The sequence below is a fragment of the Python bivittatus genome, unplaced genomic scaffold (genome assembly GCF_059951505.1).
Source record: "Python bivittatus isolate LINGU-HERP-01145 unplaced genomic scaffold, Pbiv_v1 ctg000610_np1212, whole genome shotgun sequence".
NCBI classification, from domain to species: Eukaryota; Metazoa; Chordata; class Lepidosauria; order Squamata; family Pythonidae; genus Python; species Python bivittatus.
Genome location: NW_028277088.1, coordinates 38,727,856 through 38,746,988, shown reverse-complemented (window position 1 = coordinate 38,746,988; position 19,133 = coordinate 38,727,856). Strand labels below are relative to the sequence as shown.

Below are 19,133 nucleotides of genomic sequence, written 5' to 3'. Positions count from 1 at the left end.
CCATTATAAAACAGAATATTTTGTTACTCTATTTGTCATATGCCTTCTGAGCTGCAGCTGCATGTTGGAAAGTGATTACTGTTGCAGTGCCTCACACATGGAAGAAGTGTTAGTGTAAATTGTATCTTAAAGTCTAGATATAACCAAATCCCTCCTCTAAGAAATAAGTGAAGCTGAGCTGATGAAGGCAAAAAGTTTTTAAATGAAATATAATGTGGAATAACAGAAGGAAAATAGAGGAAATTAAGGAGGCTACGTTGTTTGCAAGTTTGAAGAGCTGAGGAGCAATTCTTAAGACTAACAGAATATTATTCAAAGATAATAAAGGTTTCAACGGGCTTCTTCTAAAAGAAGGCTTCTATATTAGTTTTTATTTAGAAAAGTTTTTTGTTCTGGGATCCAGATTAGATTCGGCTGGGGACAACATTGTCTCATGAACAGCTCTGATGCTGCATAAAGCAAGCAGAAAAAAAATGTTGCTTGTCTCCCTGTGCCATTTTTTGGTAGGTCAGAAATTTATTCTCCTTTTTTAAAATGCAAAACTGGGAAGCAGATCAGCTAAGATGCCTCAGTTTACTGTGTCTGAATATAAACTTCATAAATATTATTTTTACCAAACATCAGTTTTAACTTGAAAAGTGAATTTGTGTTTATGTACCTTTTAAAAAAAATGTGGAATACAGCAGCAATCTCACTAGAGGGCACTGTCCCCATGTCTTGATTGGAGCATATAATAATATGTAGAAGACAAATAGTAAATTACCTGATGCTATTTTATGTTTATAGACTATTATCTTGAAATTCTATTGACTTCAGTGGGACAGGCCTCTGAGTAATCACATATAGCAGATTGACAGTCTGTTTTAGTACAAGTTGCCAATAATTGTAAAAGGATTAATTTTCTTTTTATGTCAGACAAAGAATAAGAACATTTGAGTATATTTTCTTGAAGTGTTTGTAGAAAGTGGATCACCTTTTAAATATAAAGTGGATCGCCTTTTAAATATAAAAGATTGAACTTTGCTAATTGTACTTGGCTAATAATACAGAAACAGCATTGTATATGACTTTTATGTCATTTATAAGTAATGTAAGTTGCTTGATGAACATAAAAAATTAAAATGTGATCAGCAATAGGTCACAGCCTATCAAACTCCTTTTAGATAAGGATTTCTAATAGATTGATTGTATAATTGGATGCAGGATTGCTTTTTCAAGTTTTAAAGCTAAATCTTATGAATGAACATTAGAATCTCTGATAACTTTTGCTATAGTACTTTTACTGTGATTAAAAATATCTCATTGTTATCTGAGGATATCTGCCTGCCCCACCAGGTTGGATAGAGTGGGCACACTTCAGGTCCCTTTTCTGAAATATTTCTATCCAGTGAGACCTAGGAAGCATGCCTTTTTTGTGGTAGCCCCTACACTTTGGAACACTCTCCCCCCTTTTAGCCTTCTGGAAAGCCATAAAGATCTAGCTCTTTCCAATGTGCTGGGGTAGAATGATGGGAGCCTGTGGACGATTGCTGGAACATCCCAGGAAGATGACTGAGGTGCTGGGTTTTTAGTTTTGTTTTTTGGCTTTTATGGTTTTATGGTTTTGTGGTTTTATTGTTGTTGTAAGCTGCCCAGAATTGTGCTCTAAGTTAGATGGCCATACTACTACTACTAGTAATAATTATAATAATTTAATACTGGGTTGGCAAAATCCTAATCACATCAGTGTAATTTGAAATATTTAGGATGTTAACTCTGAACTTTTCTTAGTGATTCAGAGAAAAACCAAGGAGATAAGCAGTTAGCAAAAATTTGTACATTTCATTCTATATTTTCCATATGAAAACTCAAGGGAGAGGAGAGACTGCAGTTGTGTGATCAGTATCACAGCATGGCACAAGGAATGAAGTTGTCCGGGCTCTCTGCAGTGCTTTGAGAGAGATGTGAAAATAATATATTACTGGAGTGTTTCGGTGTTCAGAAATGTTCAGAGAGGTTTGATAGAGGTCTGAAGCTTTGGAAACTGAATAATCACTTGCAAAGTCACAGAAAATGCAGTATTGTATTACTGCATTTTCTGTGACACTGATACCAGGTTAGCAGAGAACTAAGAAAGCATTATATTGTTTTTAATGCATTATAGCTGCCTGTCCTTCTGAAATTTTGCAGATTCTTGCTGGGAACATGCATACAGTTTAAGTTATTTTCATCCAGATTGCAAAAATAGATAAATAAATAAAAATCTATTTATTTATTTGAGAGGGAAAGGAAGGAAAAACAAATATATTTTCCATTCAATATCTGAAGATTCTTCTTCAACAAAACCTGTTGTGCAGGTTTGCATTATGATTTTTTACCAATTTCCAATAATTATTTACAGGGGCAGTGGTTATAGTAATGTTTATTCTGTCAAGACCAGGAAAATTTAAAAATATATAACACAAAAGTAAAATCTGGCTACTGAATAAGTAGTGAAGGCTTGCAAATCTTCTAGATGACGACTCACTAGAAATTGTTTGGCCTTCCTGAGAATTTACATATTGGGGCAGAATGTAAGTACTGTAATATCCCTGTAGAATTTGCAGGGTAATAATATGTGAGAAATGGATTCAATCTCCTTGTCACCACATGGGTTGATGGGATTTTGGAGTACCTGCCTTGCAGCAATGCAGGTGGTAAGATATTATGCCCGGTTTTGAAAAATGCTATTCCCAGGCTGGAGGAATGTTAGATTTTGTATTTTGTGGGTTCCCAAGTGCCCTTGTTTATCCAATTTCTGTAATGTTGGGACAACCTATTAATTAATTTCAGCCTGGAACTCCATATATTTTATTCTTTGGGTGACAAGTTGTTTGGCTTGGTTGTACTCTAAAGAAATTAAGAATGGTGCTTAAATGGTGAACACCTGTACAATGCCAGCTTCTGCTCCACAGCCTGTTTCCAGGGAGAAGGAAAATTATCCATTAAAACTAGAATGGTCAGGGCAATTGGAAAGAATTGTATTTTCAGCCAGTAATTTATCATTATCCTCCAGCCCTTACCTGAATTGTGGGCATTCCTGTCTCAAGCCTTAACTGGGTGTTTGCTGTTCCATTGGTGCAGCAAGGATTGATCTCAAGAATTTTGTTTGTGCTGATTCCAGTGCATCCTTCTTCACATACAGTGGGGCAAAAAAGTATTTAGTCAGCCACCAATTGTGCAAGTTCTCCCACTTAAAAAGATGAGAGAGGCCTGTAATTTTCATCATAGGTTTACCTCAACTATGAGAGACAAAGTGGGGAAAAAAATCCAGAAAATCCCATTGTCTGATTTTTAAAGAATTTATTTGCAAATCATGGTGGAAAATAAGTATTTGGTCAATATCAAAAGTTCATCTCAATACTTTGTCATTGCCAACAAAGGATATATAACAGAGGTCAAACGTTTTCTGTAAGTCTTCACAAGGTTTTCACACACTGTTGCTGGTATTTTGGCCCATTCCTTCATGCAGATCTCCTCTAGAGCAGTGATGTTTTGGGGCTGTCGCTGGGCAACATGGACTTTCAACTCCCTCCAAAGGTTTTCCATGGGGTTGAGATCTGGAGACTGGCTAGGCCACTCCAGGACCTTGAAATGCTTCTTACCAAGCCACTCCTTTGTTGCCCGGGCGGTGTGTTTGGGATCATTGTCATGCTGAAAGACCCAGCCACGTTTCATCTTCAATGCCCTTGCTGATGGAAGGAGGTGTTCACTCAAAATCTCACAATACATGGCCCCATTCATTCATTCTTTCCTTTACACAGATCAGTCGTCCTGGTCCCTTTGCAGAAAAACAGCCCCAAAGCATGATGTTTCCACCCTATGCTTCACAGTAGGCATGGTGTTCTTTGGATGCAACTCAGCATTCTCTCTCCTCCAAACACACCGAGTTGAGTTTAGACCAAAACGTTCTACTTTGGTTTCATCTGACCATATGACATTCTCCCAATCCTATTCTGGATCATCCAAATGCTCTCTAGCAAACTTCAGACAGGCCCAGACATGTACTGGCTTAAGCAGGGGGACACATCTGGCACTGCAGGATTTGAGTCCCTGGCAGCATAGTGTGTTACTGATGGTAGCCTTTGTTACTTTGGTCCCAGCTCTCTGCAGGTCATTCACTTAGGTCCCCACGTGTGGTTCTGGGATTTTTGCTCACCGTTCTTGTGATCATTTTGACCCCACGGGGTGAGATCTTGCATGGAGCCCCAGATCGAGGGAGATTATCAGTAGTCTTGTATGTCTTCCATTTTCTAATTATTGCTCCCACAGTTGATTTCTTCACACCAAGCTGCTTGCCTATTGCACATTCAGTCTTCCCAGCCTGGTGCAGGTCTACAATTTTGTTTCTGGTGTCCTTCGACAGCTCTTTGCTCTTGGGCATAGTGGAGTTTGGAGTGTGACTGTTTGAGGTTGTGGACAGGTGTCTTTTATATGATAACAAGGTCAAACAGGTGCCATTACTACAGGTAACGAGTGGAGGACAGAGGAGCCTCTTAAAGAAGTAGTTACAGGTCTGTGAGAGCCAGACATCTTGCTTGTTTGTAGGTGACCAAATACTTATTTTCCACCATGATTTGCAAATAAATTCTTTACAAATCAGACAATGTGATTTTCTGGATTTTTCCCCCCATTTTGTCTCTCATAGTTGAGGTATACCTATGATGAAAATTACAGGCTTCTCTCATCTTTTTAAGTGGGAGAACCTGCACAATTGGTGGCTGACTAAATACTTTTTTGCCCCACTGTAAATTCCCACTTGGGCATCATAAAGGATTTGGCCCAATTATTTGACCTCAAAAAGTTTTAATGCTGCAGGAATCCACTGGCCTCTGCTTGTGTAGAAGAAGCGCTTTATAGCACTTGAAGATCTAATCACTACATGATTCTGGAGTTCATTCTAGGTGCCTTTAAAGTAGAAAACCATCCCATGGTATTTAAATGCAGTAACCTCCTCTATTTTATGCCCTTCTACTGTCCAGGATTGTTGACTGCTTCTGTTAGCAAAGACCAGAATATTAGATTTTTCAAAATTAGGAACCAGTTGATTTTTGTTTGCAGTACCAAAATATTGCTGCCATTGCTCTTTTCAACCCTTTCAGGGTTTGTGAAATTATTGCAGCATCATCAACATAGAGAAGTATAGGGATTTTGTGCCCTGCTCGCTTAGGAACATAGAAGTCCCAGTTATGAAAGAAGGTCCACAATTGATGTATAAGTTAAAAAGAGAGGGGGCAAGAATACATCCCTGTTGCACTCCTTTCTGAACACTTACTGTGCCAGAGAAGGGACCCTTGGGTACACCTCACTGTTAAGGCGGTGTTGGAGTATAATTTTTGTATCATACAAAATACAGGGGTAGAAAATGCTTCGTCAACAGGCTTGCTTTTTTTTTTTTTAGTGGTGAGAGAAACAAGTTTTACTGCTGACTTTGTTTTAAAGTATCAATTTATGACTTGCTTTGACCTCTGTCAAGTCAGAGAAGATTGCACTCAAAAATTGCAATTTATTCTCAAGTATGGTGTTAGATTCAATGCATAGATTTTGTAAATGTGAAAAACAGTGTATGATATCCAGATTTGATCTTAAATTTCTGAGCACATACTTTGTGTTCTAGAGTTGCACTGTAATTTCAGGGGAGAGTTCAGAATATGTGATCAATAGTGCTTCAGAGGAGCGTGATCTAATTTCATTAGTACATATTATGCTGAACTGATTATGTACCTAATTTCAAGTGGTAATAGTTTAGTGTAGTATATGTTGTCACATTGATGAAAGGAAGGCCATGTTTGAAATGGCAAAAAGTGATTCTGCTGGTGACCTAGTTCTATAAAAAATAAAATACATTTGTTTCATTTTCTGCAGACTTCATACATTCACTGGTTCTGCATTATCTGTCTACAAGTCACACTGTTGATATTGTTCACCTAAATTAACAATCTGTAATAGAAGCTTCTTAAGCTGTGTTTTGCAAATGACAAACTGCTTAGTGTAGTGAAAAATAAATACTTAATCAGGTTAAAATATGTACCTTTTCTAATTATTCTTAACTATATTTAAACAGCATAGATAAGACAATGACATATATAGAGTTAAAGGACAATTATGTTCCCCTTCCCAATTCTCTGTAATTTACTAGAGACATTAAACTGATGCAACTTATATAAACCTTGTCCCCAGAACAAGAGAGAGAGTTGCATCTAATTTTTTATTGATGGGCTCTAGGAAGCAAGCTAATATATTTTTAGGTGATTCTCAGCCAGTGATCTATTCAGATCTCATTATCATAGTCACACCAATTGGATCACAAGTCAGTTTTGGAGTTACTTTATCATACCCACTTTTTTTCCAGGGAGTGCTTTTATCCATTGAGCATTTGCACTAGGAAATTATTAGTAAAGCTTTATGGTATCACTAGCTGTTTTCCCATTAAATGAGCGGCAAAGATGTGGTTTGGCTGCTACACTCAGTCTGTGTTTTGGTGGAGTATTCTGTGCTGTCCTAAGGTGACAGTGAATTCTGCAATGAAGGGGCTTGCTTTTTCAGCTATTCTTCCAGTGGAAAAAATGGAGGACTGACACGTGTCCAAAAACATGGAGATGACCCTGAGGCCAGGAACTGTGACCAGGCAATGAGCCTGGACCAGCGGAGCTTGTCTGGATAAAGAGAAGCTGAAGAGATCACCCACGTGTGCTGTGAAAGGCAGCTCCTCACGAGGAAGCCTGCAGGACCCAGAGGGATTGCAGGCACCTTGTGAGTAAGAGCACCAGGAGCTGAGGAAGGAAGATCAAGCTTGCCTCAGAGGAGCCTTTAATGGATACTGGGTCCAACCCTACTGTTTAGAGCTAATTTTAACCCCTTGGGGTTAATTAAATGGTACAACTGACCTCTTTTTGGTGTCCCACAACACAGTACTTCCCTCCACTGACCCAGTTAAGCAAGCTGCGTGAACAGGGCATACAGTTGACAAACATTCCAGATCAGTTATCAATCAGAGTTTCTGGGAGTTGGGTAGCATATAAATTTAATAAATTGTTGTTGCTGTTGTTAATTATGTGCTCTTAAAAAGCATGGATCCCAAGGCAAAAATAGAAAAAAGTGCATTTTTTATTTAGACTCTAACCGCTAATACCAGTAGTTTAAATGGGGCATGGATAAAATCAAGAAATCAGTCACATTGATAAATATCTGAATAATGTTCTCTGTGTAGCATGTTACAGTTGTCATATTTTAAAATGGTTATTTCCAATTTGCAGAGATTTTTGAAACATGAACATATAAAATAACCTGGTTAGTTCAAATTATTTAGACAACTTTAATTACCCAGGAACTGCAGCGAGATTACTGTATGCTCAAAAGTAGAAAGATTTGGCAGTACCCTTAATGGAGGAATGGTTAGTGAAGATGTTAGAACTTGCAGAAATGGCTAAACTGACTTCCCTGATTAGAGAAAAGACAATATCTGTGTTTACTGTTGACTGGAAGCCCCTTATAGATGTTTTGCATGAAACAGAAAAATATGAATTTATGATTTGTAGTTTTGATGATTGGAAAAAAAATAGATAAAAAAAAGAGCTTTTTTTTTGTAACCATAGAGTAAGATGTAATTTTCTAACTATACTTGTATTTGCTGCAAAATAAATTGGAAGCTGCTTCTTTCTATTTCTTTCATTCTTTCTTTAAAATGGTCATTTCCAATTTGCAGAGATAGCTCTGATTAGAACACATTGGGCTAAATAATGATAGGCTATAAAAAATTGCCAGATATTTTTTATCACTTAGATAAAAATGATAGGGAATTATACCTAAATGAGGTTTTGACATATAAAATAACCTGGTTAGTTCAAATTATTTAGACAGCTTTAATTACTGAGGAAGAGTGAGTTTATTTAATAAAGTCTGCTATGAGGACTCTGAAATTTTTAAGTATATGTCTTGGTGTATTATTATAAACGTGATATGGCAACAGTTGAGTTTCTTAGCTGAGTGACCTGGTAGATAGTTTTAAACAAAGACCATTTGGGCCACAAATGGCTAATATGGGCAAGTACATTTAGATGTGAAGTGTTAAATATTAAAAAAGAAATCCGTATATATACACACAGACACAAAATAAAATATGAACGTGATGGTAAAACTAGTGACTTTTTGTTATTCATACTGGAATAAGCCATGTTCCAGTTATATTGGAAGTTATACTTCAAATAAATAGCTTTTAAGAAACAAAATATAAAAATTCTTGATATGCTTTTTTTTAATGGGGACAATCTCCAAGCTTTTCTTAGATCCCTAAAAGTGCTTTTTAAAAATGATGGTACATTAGGAAATCTGTTTTTAAGTCATTAAGACTATCTAAATATTTTAATTCTTAAAATTTTATTTTCAGATTTTAGAATTTGAATCAAATATCTGTAGTTAGTAATGATGAAACCTTGGCCTTCAAAGAATAATATTTCAGTTGGGAGGCTGTTTTTAGTTACTGCTGTAGCTAAATGCTAAGTCACAAACCACATAGTTTCAGCTCCTTTTTTGGTGTTCCCTCTGTGGGAATTGAAGCCATGCCATGTTCCTCAATTCTGCTATTCTGTGACCCTGTGCTGGTTGCAGTTACTGGCTTGAAAGATTAAGTATCTTTGTGAGATAATTGGCTGCAACAGGGAGTTTTGTACCAGCATACATCTGTGTTGGATATAATGTTATAAAGAGGTTATGTTCAGTCTGATATCTTGAAGCACATTACACTGCAGTCTTCTACAAGGACATTCTCTCTCTTTCTGCATCGGCATGGAAGGAATGCATCTAGACAGAGAGCTGCTACCTGTATGTAAATATTTTTTTTTCCTTTTTATCTTTTCACATTGCTAGCATAGAGGTTATCCTTTGTAGTTTACCTTCCTAATATGCATAATTATTTATCCTCTGAAAAAAATTGTGCTAAATGTTTGTTATAGTAAATTTCAAACAGTGATGACATTCACAAAGAGAAATCCACCATCATAACCTTAATGACTTCTTATAAGTTGTTTTTAGATGAAGAAAGTTAAGTGCATTAAAAACCTTTGAATCAAATGTTTTTTGTATTGCATATTAGCTAACATCTCTTTAGTGAGGGATGGGGGAGGGATATCTATTATAGTGGCTTTTAGAATAGGAATTAATGGAGGACTATTTATCTAAGATATGTTTCCATTAAGATTTCTTCATCCTTCCTTTGCACTGCTTTCTTAAGACTGGCATATCTCATTTTTATATGCTATAAAAACACTATTGATTTTGTGTGTTTTGCTGTAGATGATTTTTACTGTGATAACACTATAGCTTGAATTCTTACTGAAAATGCTACCATGAGTATTTATATCACTAACAAATTCAATACAGATGTCATTATGAAAAAATAGTTAACATCTCAATAGGTAATAAAGGGGGGGGCATGCTTAATCAGAATAAATCTATTGTAGCAGTTGTCTGGAAATATGTAATTTAATAGGCTTATGGCATGAACGAAGGCATTTCTTTAACTCCCTTTCCTGCTATTTTCTTGTGAAAAGCTTATCCCTTGAGCTGCATTCTGTTCAGGTAGGAAAAACATACTTGTCTGCTATCATTTTTTTTCTGTACCAAGCAAAATAACATTTCAAGGTATGTAGTCAGTGAGGGAACAGAAGTTTCAGTGAGGAACATTGTAGTCTAAGTTAATATAGCCCTTCAAGTTACTATTTGAAAAAAAAAAAAAGTTAGATGCAGTCACATATAATCTTATATCAGTTTTGCCCTTAAGATGGATTCTGATCCATTTTTAATATGGGTTATGTTATATCAGCTTATAGTCTCTCTTAATCATTTTAGAGGGTAGGTTACAAAAAATGTTTAATAATAAATAAATATTCAGTTGGATGCCCACAATCAATCAAATGGAACTTGAAGCCTGATGGAATACCAAGGTATTCATGATTTTCTGGCATGTAAGAAAAGACAGTACTTGAGCCTTTAGGGGAAGCATGTTCCATAGTGCAGGAGACACCACAAACAAGACCTGGAATCTCATCCATGTCCTATGAACCTCCCAAGGAGGAGGGGCTTTCAGAAGGCTATCTTGAGACGACTGGACTGAATGAGCAGAGTCAGCTATAGCAAGGTAGTGCCTGACATAATGCAGTGCTATGCTGTAATGACTTTTTATAAGGGATAATTACCACTCTGAAGTGGTCTCAGAAGCTAATGCAAAGCCAGTGCAGCTACCTCAAAATTAGTGTTATTGCAGTGGCAGGATTTTTCCACCAGCAGTCTGGCTGCTACCTTCTGCACTGATTGGAGCTACAACATCTCCAAAGAATGAGGTGCCTTCTTGGAGTAAAGTCTTGAGATTTTGGGTGTAATGCATATACATACACTTTTGTACATTATGTACAGTTTTATACATATAGTTCATGCCCAGACAGAATTTGTATGTATAAAACTAAGAGCTACTTCAAGTTCTGCATGTACCTACAAGGATATGGCTCTTATCTTTCCACCTCAATTTCTCTTTAATCACAGCAATGGTAACTTCATGGAGAGTGTTCTCTGGAAATTTTGTTACCTGAGGAGACTGAGCTGATTCTTCCACTTTATTTTTGCTTGATTTCCTTTTTAATTACTTATTTTGACTTGTGGATATTCATAAGGAACAATAAATCCTTAAACATAGGAAAGATGAAGAAGGACACTCCTAAGTTATCACAAGCCCACTTATGTTGAAAGGTTGTCTATCCTGTATTGGTTCCAGTATTCTGTAATGGAGATTTCTGAGTTTGTTTGAACTGTTGCTTTGATTCTATGAATACTGATTCTCCCCCACACTCACCTTGATTAATGAGCCAAGAGGCTTAAAAGATCTGTGGCTTTCTCAGGAAAGCAGGTTACTAGCATGAGTATGAATCTTTAGAACAGAATGGGAAACTGTATTGAAGAAAGAGTACTTGACAATAAAGAAGAAAACTTGCTCTTTTAGCATTAAGCTGATAAAATTAAGAGGAACGATAATAGAAATGCCAGTACTTTTGACAGTTTAAAGCTGCAGAAGGCATTTAAAAGCAGTTTAGATGTAGCCTTGATTACTATTATTCCCTCATGTATAACTTGGTAAATCAATGAAAATACAAGGGAAAAGATAAAATAATTGGATGAAAAGACTGGTGCAAAATTCAATTGAAGAGCTTTGTAATATCTGGGAAATTTCTAAAGGGGAGAGGTTTGTTTACAAATCAGGTTTATCCATTTTCTTTATGAATTATGAAATTGGTTAGAGGTGCTTTGTGAACTGTTATTTTCAGAGTACAAGATATATGTTCTACAACTATAATTTTTGAAGTGACTTAACAGAGATGTGCTGTAGGTGAACATTGGAAAATGTGTAAGACACTGTGTATTTAGTTCAGCTTTTTGATGTGTGAAAAATTCAAGCTGTGTTAACTTTAATTTGTTCCTAGCTTGCTAGACAAGATGCTCACAAGAAACTATTAGCAAATCCTAGCAAATATTTTATAAGTGTTAAGCAGCTAGATACCAAATATGTTTTTGTTAAATACATGTTTTATAAAACATCAACATCAGAGTAGATTTGGATGGAAATTAATATCTGATAGTTTTGTGTCTAAATATTGCAGAAGCAATCATTCTTATGATTGTTTGAAACATTTCATCTGATGGATAGGTAGATGATCTGAGAATGTTCTATAAATCTGGATTTGCAAGCGTGATAAAATCAAGGCTCACAGTTTAGCAAAACTAATTAAACTGTCATGCTATTAGTTCATGTTACATTCAGATGAAAGCCAAGATTCTACCCTTGTTTCTAATTCTCTGTTGCTGTTGATGCAGTGGGAAGCTCTCAGTTGTATTGTATTACATCAGATGTTTATATTAAAAAGATATTACAGGGAATACATGGGGGAAAATTATGTGCCTACTGTTAGTTAAGGATACCTTATAATGTATATTTTTTGCTTAGACCTTGAAAGATACCTTAGTTGGAAAAAATATGCATATTTGGGGGGAAATTGGTGAACGTATTAGTTACTTGTTCTGCTGGCTAACTTTTCCTACTATGACTTTCTAAAGTATTTGAATAGTGCAGTAGTTTCCATAGTTCTCAAAGTTAAAAGGACCATAACCTTCATGAGACTGGAAACTGATGTATAATAATTTTGGATAATACTTATTTAAAGTGAAGTTGCCACTAATGAAATATGTACAGAAATAGTTCATTAAACTATTAAACTTATTAAACAGCCGAAATTAGTCATAGATATGAATGATTAACAGTTCATGGTATGAATATTCTGTACTCTTATAAAAGAGAGAAAGTTTCTTTAGAAAGACTGTGTAATTACATACAAGGCTGTTGTTTTTATATATTTTGGCCACAGAACATGACAATACTATCAGTATTTACATATACCTGAATTTGTTCAACACACACAATTGGAGGCTGGATGGCTGCTGCTGAAAGGTATCCAGAATCTTCAACGGGTTTGTAATGTGCTGGTCAGGCAATTAATAGTGTCACATTCATAGCATGTGGTTTTCTTACTGAAAAAAATAATAGTTTGTTGTATGTCATCTGCTGTGCTAATCTTTAAAGTCCTTTGCAGTTTGGGAATAGAATAGTTGAAGGACTAGGCAAATGCAAACTTTGTCTATCTGAAGAATTTTACATTCCTTTTTATTCTGGACTCTGCCAAACTCCTTCTGAAACCTGCTGTGGTGGGGACAATTTAACAGTTACTTAAAGTAAATCATCTGAACAAGAAGTGGGTTGGTCCAGCCTGTTTTGGGGCTAGACTACCCTCCTGGACCATCTTAAGTCATTTTCAGTTTGGAGTATTTATTTCCTGAAACAACTATACCAGGTTATTTTTAAAATTTATTTTATTTGACTAGGCTGATATACCACTCCAATCATGACTTACTCTAAGTGGCTTACAGACTTCCAAGCAATAATAGCATTAAAAACAATAGTTCCATTCTCTCAAATATTCTGTTCCTGGATTAATAAATTTTGCATATCCCTATGGAAGATCTATAATTACATCTATTAGGTGTCTTATATTAATTGAGAAAAGACAGAAGTGATCTGCTCAGACTTTGAAATTTCTTTCAAGGGAGAGTCATCTTGCTGCCTCTTGAATGACTTGTAAGCTGCATTGTGATTAATGGACTGCATTTCCCATCACTTTTTTAATTGGCTATACTGGCTAGAGCTGATATGGATTGTAGTGTAAAATTTCTAAGGGCATTAAGGTAAGGTTGTGGTGGGGTGAACTGAACCATGAGTAGTTCAATAAATTAAATCTAAATGTTTTTAGGAATTTGAAAAGAGATATGGGGTGTTGAACTAATTACATAACTTCTGAAAACAATATGCTGAGTATAAAGTGATTCAGGCTTTTTAAAAATTTTTAAAATGAATAATGGGTTTGGGAGTCTTGGGAATGTCATTACTTTCAGAGGATTACAAAGAAAAAATGAATAATTATTATTTGAGGGACTGCCTCTCCCTGATTACATCAGCCTGTCCCATTAGATCCGGCAGGGAAGGTATGCTATATGTTCCAGTGGCCAGGGACTGGTGTTTGGTGGAGGCCATGCACACCATTCCTTCTCCAAATCATGCGCCCCATTCTCTCAATCCTTCAGAATGTGCCCATTCTTGTGAGACCCACGGAAAACCAGAAGGTTTCCAAAGGATCACAAGAATGGGGCGCGCGATTTGGAGAACGAATCACCGCAAGAACGAGCCTCCTGCCATTCTCCAAATAGCGTACCCTTTCTCATGAGACCAGGGGAAGACCAGAAGGTTTCTGAAGGATCACGAGAATGAGATGCACAGTTTGAAGAAGGAATGGGGTGTGCAGTGTGGAAAAGGAATGGCGCAAGCGGCTTGGAGAAAGGCTTAACTGGCCTTGGGAAGGAGGCCTGGCATGGCCAGCAGCTGCCTCGCATACAGTAATGTATTTGCCTATACACATATGTGTATTTAAAATAAAGTTTTAAAAAATGGCAGAATCATAAATCAAGGTTATGTTGTCAGAACAGAAATGTCATGATGAAACATTGGCATTCTGAGAATCAGTGAACTCAATTAGATTAGAATGGGTCACTGGAGGAATACCAGAATTTAATAAAATAGAGTAGTACTTCATTAACATGAATGGTGAAGTTCATGATATTAGCCTAAAAAATGACAGGACAGGATAACTTTGAATCCAAGGCAAGCCTTTTTATATTATGGGGGAGAGAGCCTGCAAAAGAAGCAACCAAAACAAACCTACTGCATACAGCAACCTAGGTTCAGAGCTTCACAAACTAGTTTCAGGAAGAGAGGACTGTGAGTACTGGGGGAAGAGAAAAGCTTCATATACAGGTTTATAGGGAAGGAGTGAAAAGGGATTTCAAATGTAAATGGACTGATTTTAGCTACAAGAGCTGAAGACCTCCTTGGGGAAATAGGAAAGACTCAAAGAACTAGGAAATAGTCAAGATAGGAAAACATAGAACTAGGAATATAGAACATAGAGCTAGAAATGTATAGAAGCAGCTGTAAACTTGTAGTAATAGGAAGACTCTAAATTAAAATAGAAATTAAGTAGGAAATAATGCTAATTCTAGGCTTGCCTCTAAGATTAGAAGTAAGACATAGGATTTTGTACTATAAAACAACCCTTAGTAGGACAAAAACAAATCCAAATAATTATGTCTGTAGCCTGTCTCAGATTAAGAAAAACCCTAACAAATACTGTTAGTAGTAGGATATGATACAGTACTCAGACAAAAAAAATAAAATAAAGGGCTTGTATGAAAAAGAAGCTGTTCCTGCTCCTGTGGGAAAAGAGACTGGGTTCCATAGGGCTAGAGCTTTACAGACAAACAGTATATTGGCACATGACCCATATCCATAGGCTAGAGCTACATATAAGACAGCTTGAAATGAAAAAGGAGAATGGAGCAGTGGAGGCAGAGACCAATCTGGAAAATAAACCAGACCTTTCTGAGGCCTTGATGCACAGTATGAGGGAGATGTTGAGGGAACCAGAGGAGGAGAGAAAAATGATGGGTAAAAGGAAGGAGAAGGACAGATGAAAGCACTCAAAAAAGAGGAGGAAGATAAATTGCGGAGGGAAACTGAGTGAAGCGACCACTTAGAGAAGGAACTTAGAGATGGTACTTTTGGAAAGGGAGACCCACAGAGAGAAGTTCAGGGAGTTTATGGTATATCTTAAGGAAATCCAGTCACCTGGTGGAGAAACAAAAAGAAAAAAAAATCTACTCCCTGAGGTAGCAAGAGAAGGATCCCATGAGAAATGTATTCCAAAGATTGAATAGAATAGTTGAAAGAGTTGCTAAAGCTTATAAATGGTCTGAGGAGAAATGGGTAGTCAGGTTAGTACCCTGCCTAACTGGAAAAGCACTTGCACTTAGGACTTAAATCAATTTACAGAGTAACAGAGACTGAAAGAAGTTATTTTGTATTGGTTTGTAGTAACACAATATACATACTGGCAAAGGTTTCATGAATACTTGTATAACCCTCAGTAAAGAGTAAGAGAACTATGTGCTCACCTAGTTGATCTGAGGATAAAGTGGCTTAGGCCTGATTAGCAAACCAAGTAGGAAATGCTGGAACAATTCTTCCAGGTATTGTGTGTCTGTTATGTGTTTTTTGGTACAAAAGCATCACACTGAGACAGGAGCAAATGCGATGTCCTTAGAAGATTACCTAGTAGCCCCAGTGCTAGGAGGGGTAAAGGAGACTATGGAAATGGCCCCAAGAAAGATGGACCTGTGAAAATTTTCACTATGGGAGGAGGGAGGGAGGGAGTGAATGAGTGAGTCTAGGAGAAAAGTCACCTGGCTTTTCCCCAAATTAAAGGACAAAGTGGGGTTGGTGGAGAGACCAGAGAATGATATAAGTGTGGTAAATCTGGACATCTAGCCAGAGACTATAAACACAGTCTCTCCAAGGTTTCATCTCAATGGCTTTGGAACAACCTCCAGGAAGGGAGATAATGGTTCCAGCAAGAATAAATGGAAAAAAAGTGATTGGTTTCATACATACAGGCAGTAGGTGGATCTTGCTGCACCCTTTTTTTAGTGAAGGGTGAAGAGGCACTAACAAGGGTATGTGGGCAAACCTCAAAAGTGCCTATTATAAAAGCCTCTTTGGGACTGATTTTCCCAGGTATTGGGAAATTAAAGAACCAGCAGGAAGATAAGATACAGGAAGTGGATGGGATCACTAAAAGAACTGAAGCCAAGAGGCATGCAGAGATATTGAAGAGCTGAAGGACTTCTCCTGCTTCCTTTCTATCCTAACTTAATAGGTAGCCCTGGACGTCCTTGAAAGGAAAATGTGTAAAGCAGATAAGCATAGTGTTCCCTAGAAATTAGATATTGGCCCAATACAAAAACAGGGCCCCACATTGAAGGGCTGTTAGAAAATACCTGGGAAGAAAGGAAAGAACTGAGAGAAGCAACCCATATTCAAAGAAATGGGATATTATATTGGGTTAGTGCTCATTCATTAACTAAAGAAAAATTTGAACAAATAATTGTCCCTCAAAAATACAGAGAGCAGATTCTCCAATTGGCCCATGAGAATGCCTGATCAGGACATCTAGGCAAGGATAGGACTTTATATTGCATTCTCGAGAGGTTCTGTGGACCAGGCATAGCCAGATATATCAGTTATCACTGTTGGTCATGCCTGGAGTACCAACCTTTCCAGCAAAAAGGTCTATAGAACAAGGCCTCATTATGCCCAGCGTCCCTTTAGTCCCAGTACTGTTTTACAGAGATGGCAATGCATATGGTGGGGCCAATTCCCAAAGCAAGCTAAGGACAACAATATATTTTTGTCCCAAGGGGTTATGCAACTCAGTACCCTGAGGCAGTGTCTCTTAGGACAACTACAGCCAGAAGGATTGTTGAAGAGCTAGTTAAAATCTTCAGTACAATAGGAATATCTCAGACTATTTTGACAGTTCAGGGCACAGATTTCTAGACATCACACTTAAAACATCCCTGTAAGAATCTGGGGGTCAAAAGAGTACAAGCTACTCCGTATCATCCTCAAGCTGATTGTGGTATGTACCCCATAGCATCCTCAAGCTGATTATTCATTCTCTACACAAACCCAGTTAATGGAGAGAATGAATAAAACCCTGGAAACCATGTTTAAAAAGTATTCCAGCCAAGAGCCAAGGCACTGGGAAATGTGGTTGCCCTACCTGATATTTGCATACGGGGAGGTGCCAAAAACATCAACAAGGTTGATGAAATATTGTTTAAATCTTGCAAGATAATGTTGTTTTTGTTGCTGACTGTTTATAAGCACATACATATTTATATTCCAGTATATAAAAAAGGCAGAATGTTAAAGCAGTTGCACTTACCCCACCTAGTAAGATAACGCACAAGATTTTGCAAACTGAACTTCAACAGTACCGAGAACAAGAACTACCAGAGGTGCAAGCAGATTGTAGAAGAAACAGAGGCACTTAGGATGACTTTGGAACTATCTGATGGATAATGGAGAAGACAAGACAGTGTCTTATTTTGATTTAAAAAAAAAAAGCGAAGACCTAAGGTGATCAGGTCTGTTAAAGAGGCAGGGAGTCAAATATTCTGGTAAGTGTGATGACAATCGTGTGAGATTGAGGGAGCTCCTGTATAAAAGGAACATACTGGTTGTTACCATCAAGGTCTGAGCTTCATGACACAGATATATGGAAGTGAATCATATGCCAAACGAAGGGATGTATGCAGACCTCTCAAAAAGTTTGTTAATACTCATGAAGTCAAGACTTCCCTCAATCAGCCCATAATCAGGCAGATAGTGTGCAAATGGAGAAAATGCAACAGAATTCTTACTGTTCCTAGGATAGGTCATTCCCGCCCCTCAAAAATCACCCTAAAAGCAAGACCAATACTCTGGGACATTTTAGAGAACCCCAGAGTAGAGTAGTGGCAGAGGATCTGCACTCTTGCATTGTCTGATGTTCATGATACCACCATAAGGGAAACACTGAACAAGAGTGATATGCACGGGAAGATAACAAGAAGGAAATCATATTGCCACTTATCTCAGGTTTGCCAAGTATCACTGGGTGATTCAGTAGGCTTTTGGATAGTGCACTATGGACAAATGTGATGGAAATGGAATTTTGGGGCACTAATGAAAAATGTTCTGCTTGGAGAAAACAAACCACTGCATTCCAGTAAAACAAGTTCATCCCAACTGTGAAGTATGGTGGTAGTAGTTTGTGGTTTGGGGCTGCTTTGGAGACTTAGGTCATTGCAATGATTTTTTTAAAAAAAGTGGATTCTAATTGTAGCAGCAAATTCTAAGGGACGGTGTCAGGTTATCTCTTTATGAGCTAAAGGTTAAATAAATGTGGGTCATGCAGCACAATTATCCTAAACACATAAGTAAAACCACAATACAATGGCTAAAGCCAAATAAATTTTGTGTTTTGGTATAGCTGAGTTGGGCCTTAATCTGATTGAAATGTTGTGGCCCAATCTAAGGTGAGCAATTCATGTAAGACAGTTCTATAATATCAGTGAGTTGAAGCAATTTTGTAAAGCCAGTTTGAATGTCTGGCATCTCTTTTTTCATGTAGGGCTCTAATCTGTGTTGGATGAGCCTAAGCATTATTTTGCTAGCATGGGAAGTTAAGGATATTGTATGATAGTTTGCACAGTCTGTTAAGTCTCCTTTTTTTGGTACTGGATTGTAGATTGACCTCTTCCAATCTGTTGGCCACTGTGTTGTTCTGCAGATTTGTTGGTGTAGCTTAGTTACAATCTTTACTGACACTTCTTCTGTTGCTTGCCATATTTCTGTGGGTATTCCGTCTGTTCCTGTAGCCTTCCCACTTGGTAATGACCAGAGTGCTGATTATTAAAGTCAATATTCTAGAAATCTAAATTTTAGATATTGTAAATGATCAGCATATGTTTTGTGAGAAGCTTTTAGTGTGAGAAAAGAGAAATGGATGTAGAGTCCTGATATTAAAAATTTGAAGGCTTTGATAACGTATAAAGGAAGAGTTTTAAGTATGGTGCATATAAGT

The 19,133-nt window shown here is 37.2% G+C and overlaps 1 protein-coding gene across 15 annotated transcripts in view; it reads left to right on the top strand.

The window, feature by feature from the left end:
- The window catches only part of SLC4A7 (solute carrier family 4 member 7), a 103,861-nt gene that overhangs the window by 12,485 nt on the left and 72,243 nt on the right, over positions 1-19,133 (top strand). Inside the window, exon 1 of one of the 15 annotated variants that reach the window (XM_088150825.1) lies at positions 8,575-8,838. The exons of the other annotated variants lie outside the window; for them this stretch is intronic. Coding sequence (XP_088006951.1) covers positions 8,803-8,838 — 36 coding nt within the window. The 5' untranslated portion in view covers positions 8,575-8,802. Of the gene's footprint in view, positions 1-8,574; positions 8,839-19,133 lie in introns of those variants that run through there. 15 annotated transcript variants of the gene reach the window in all.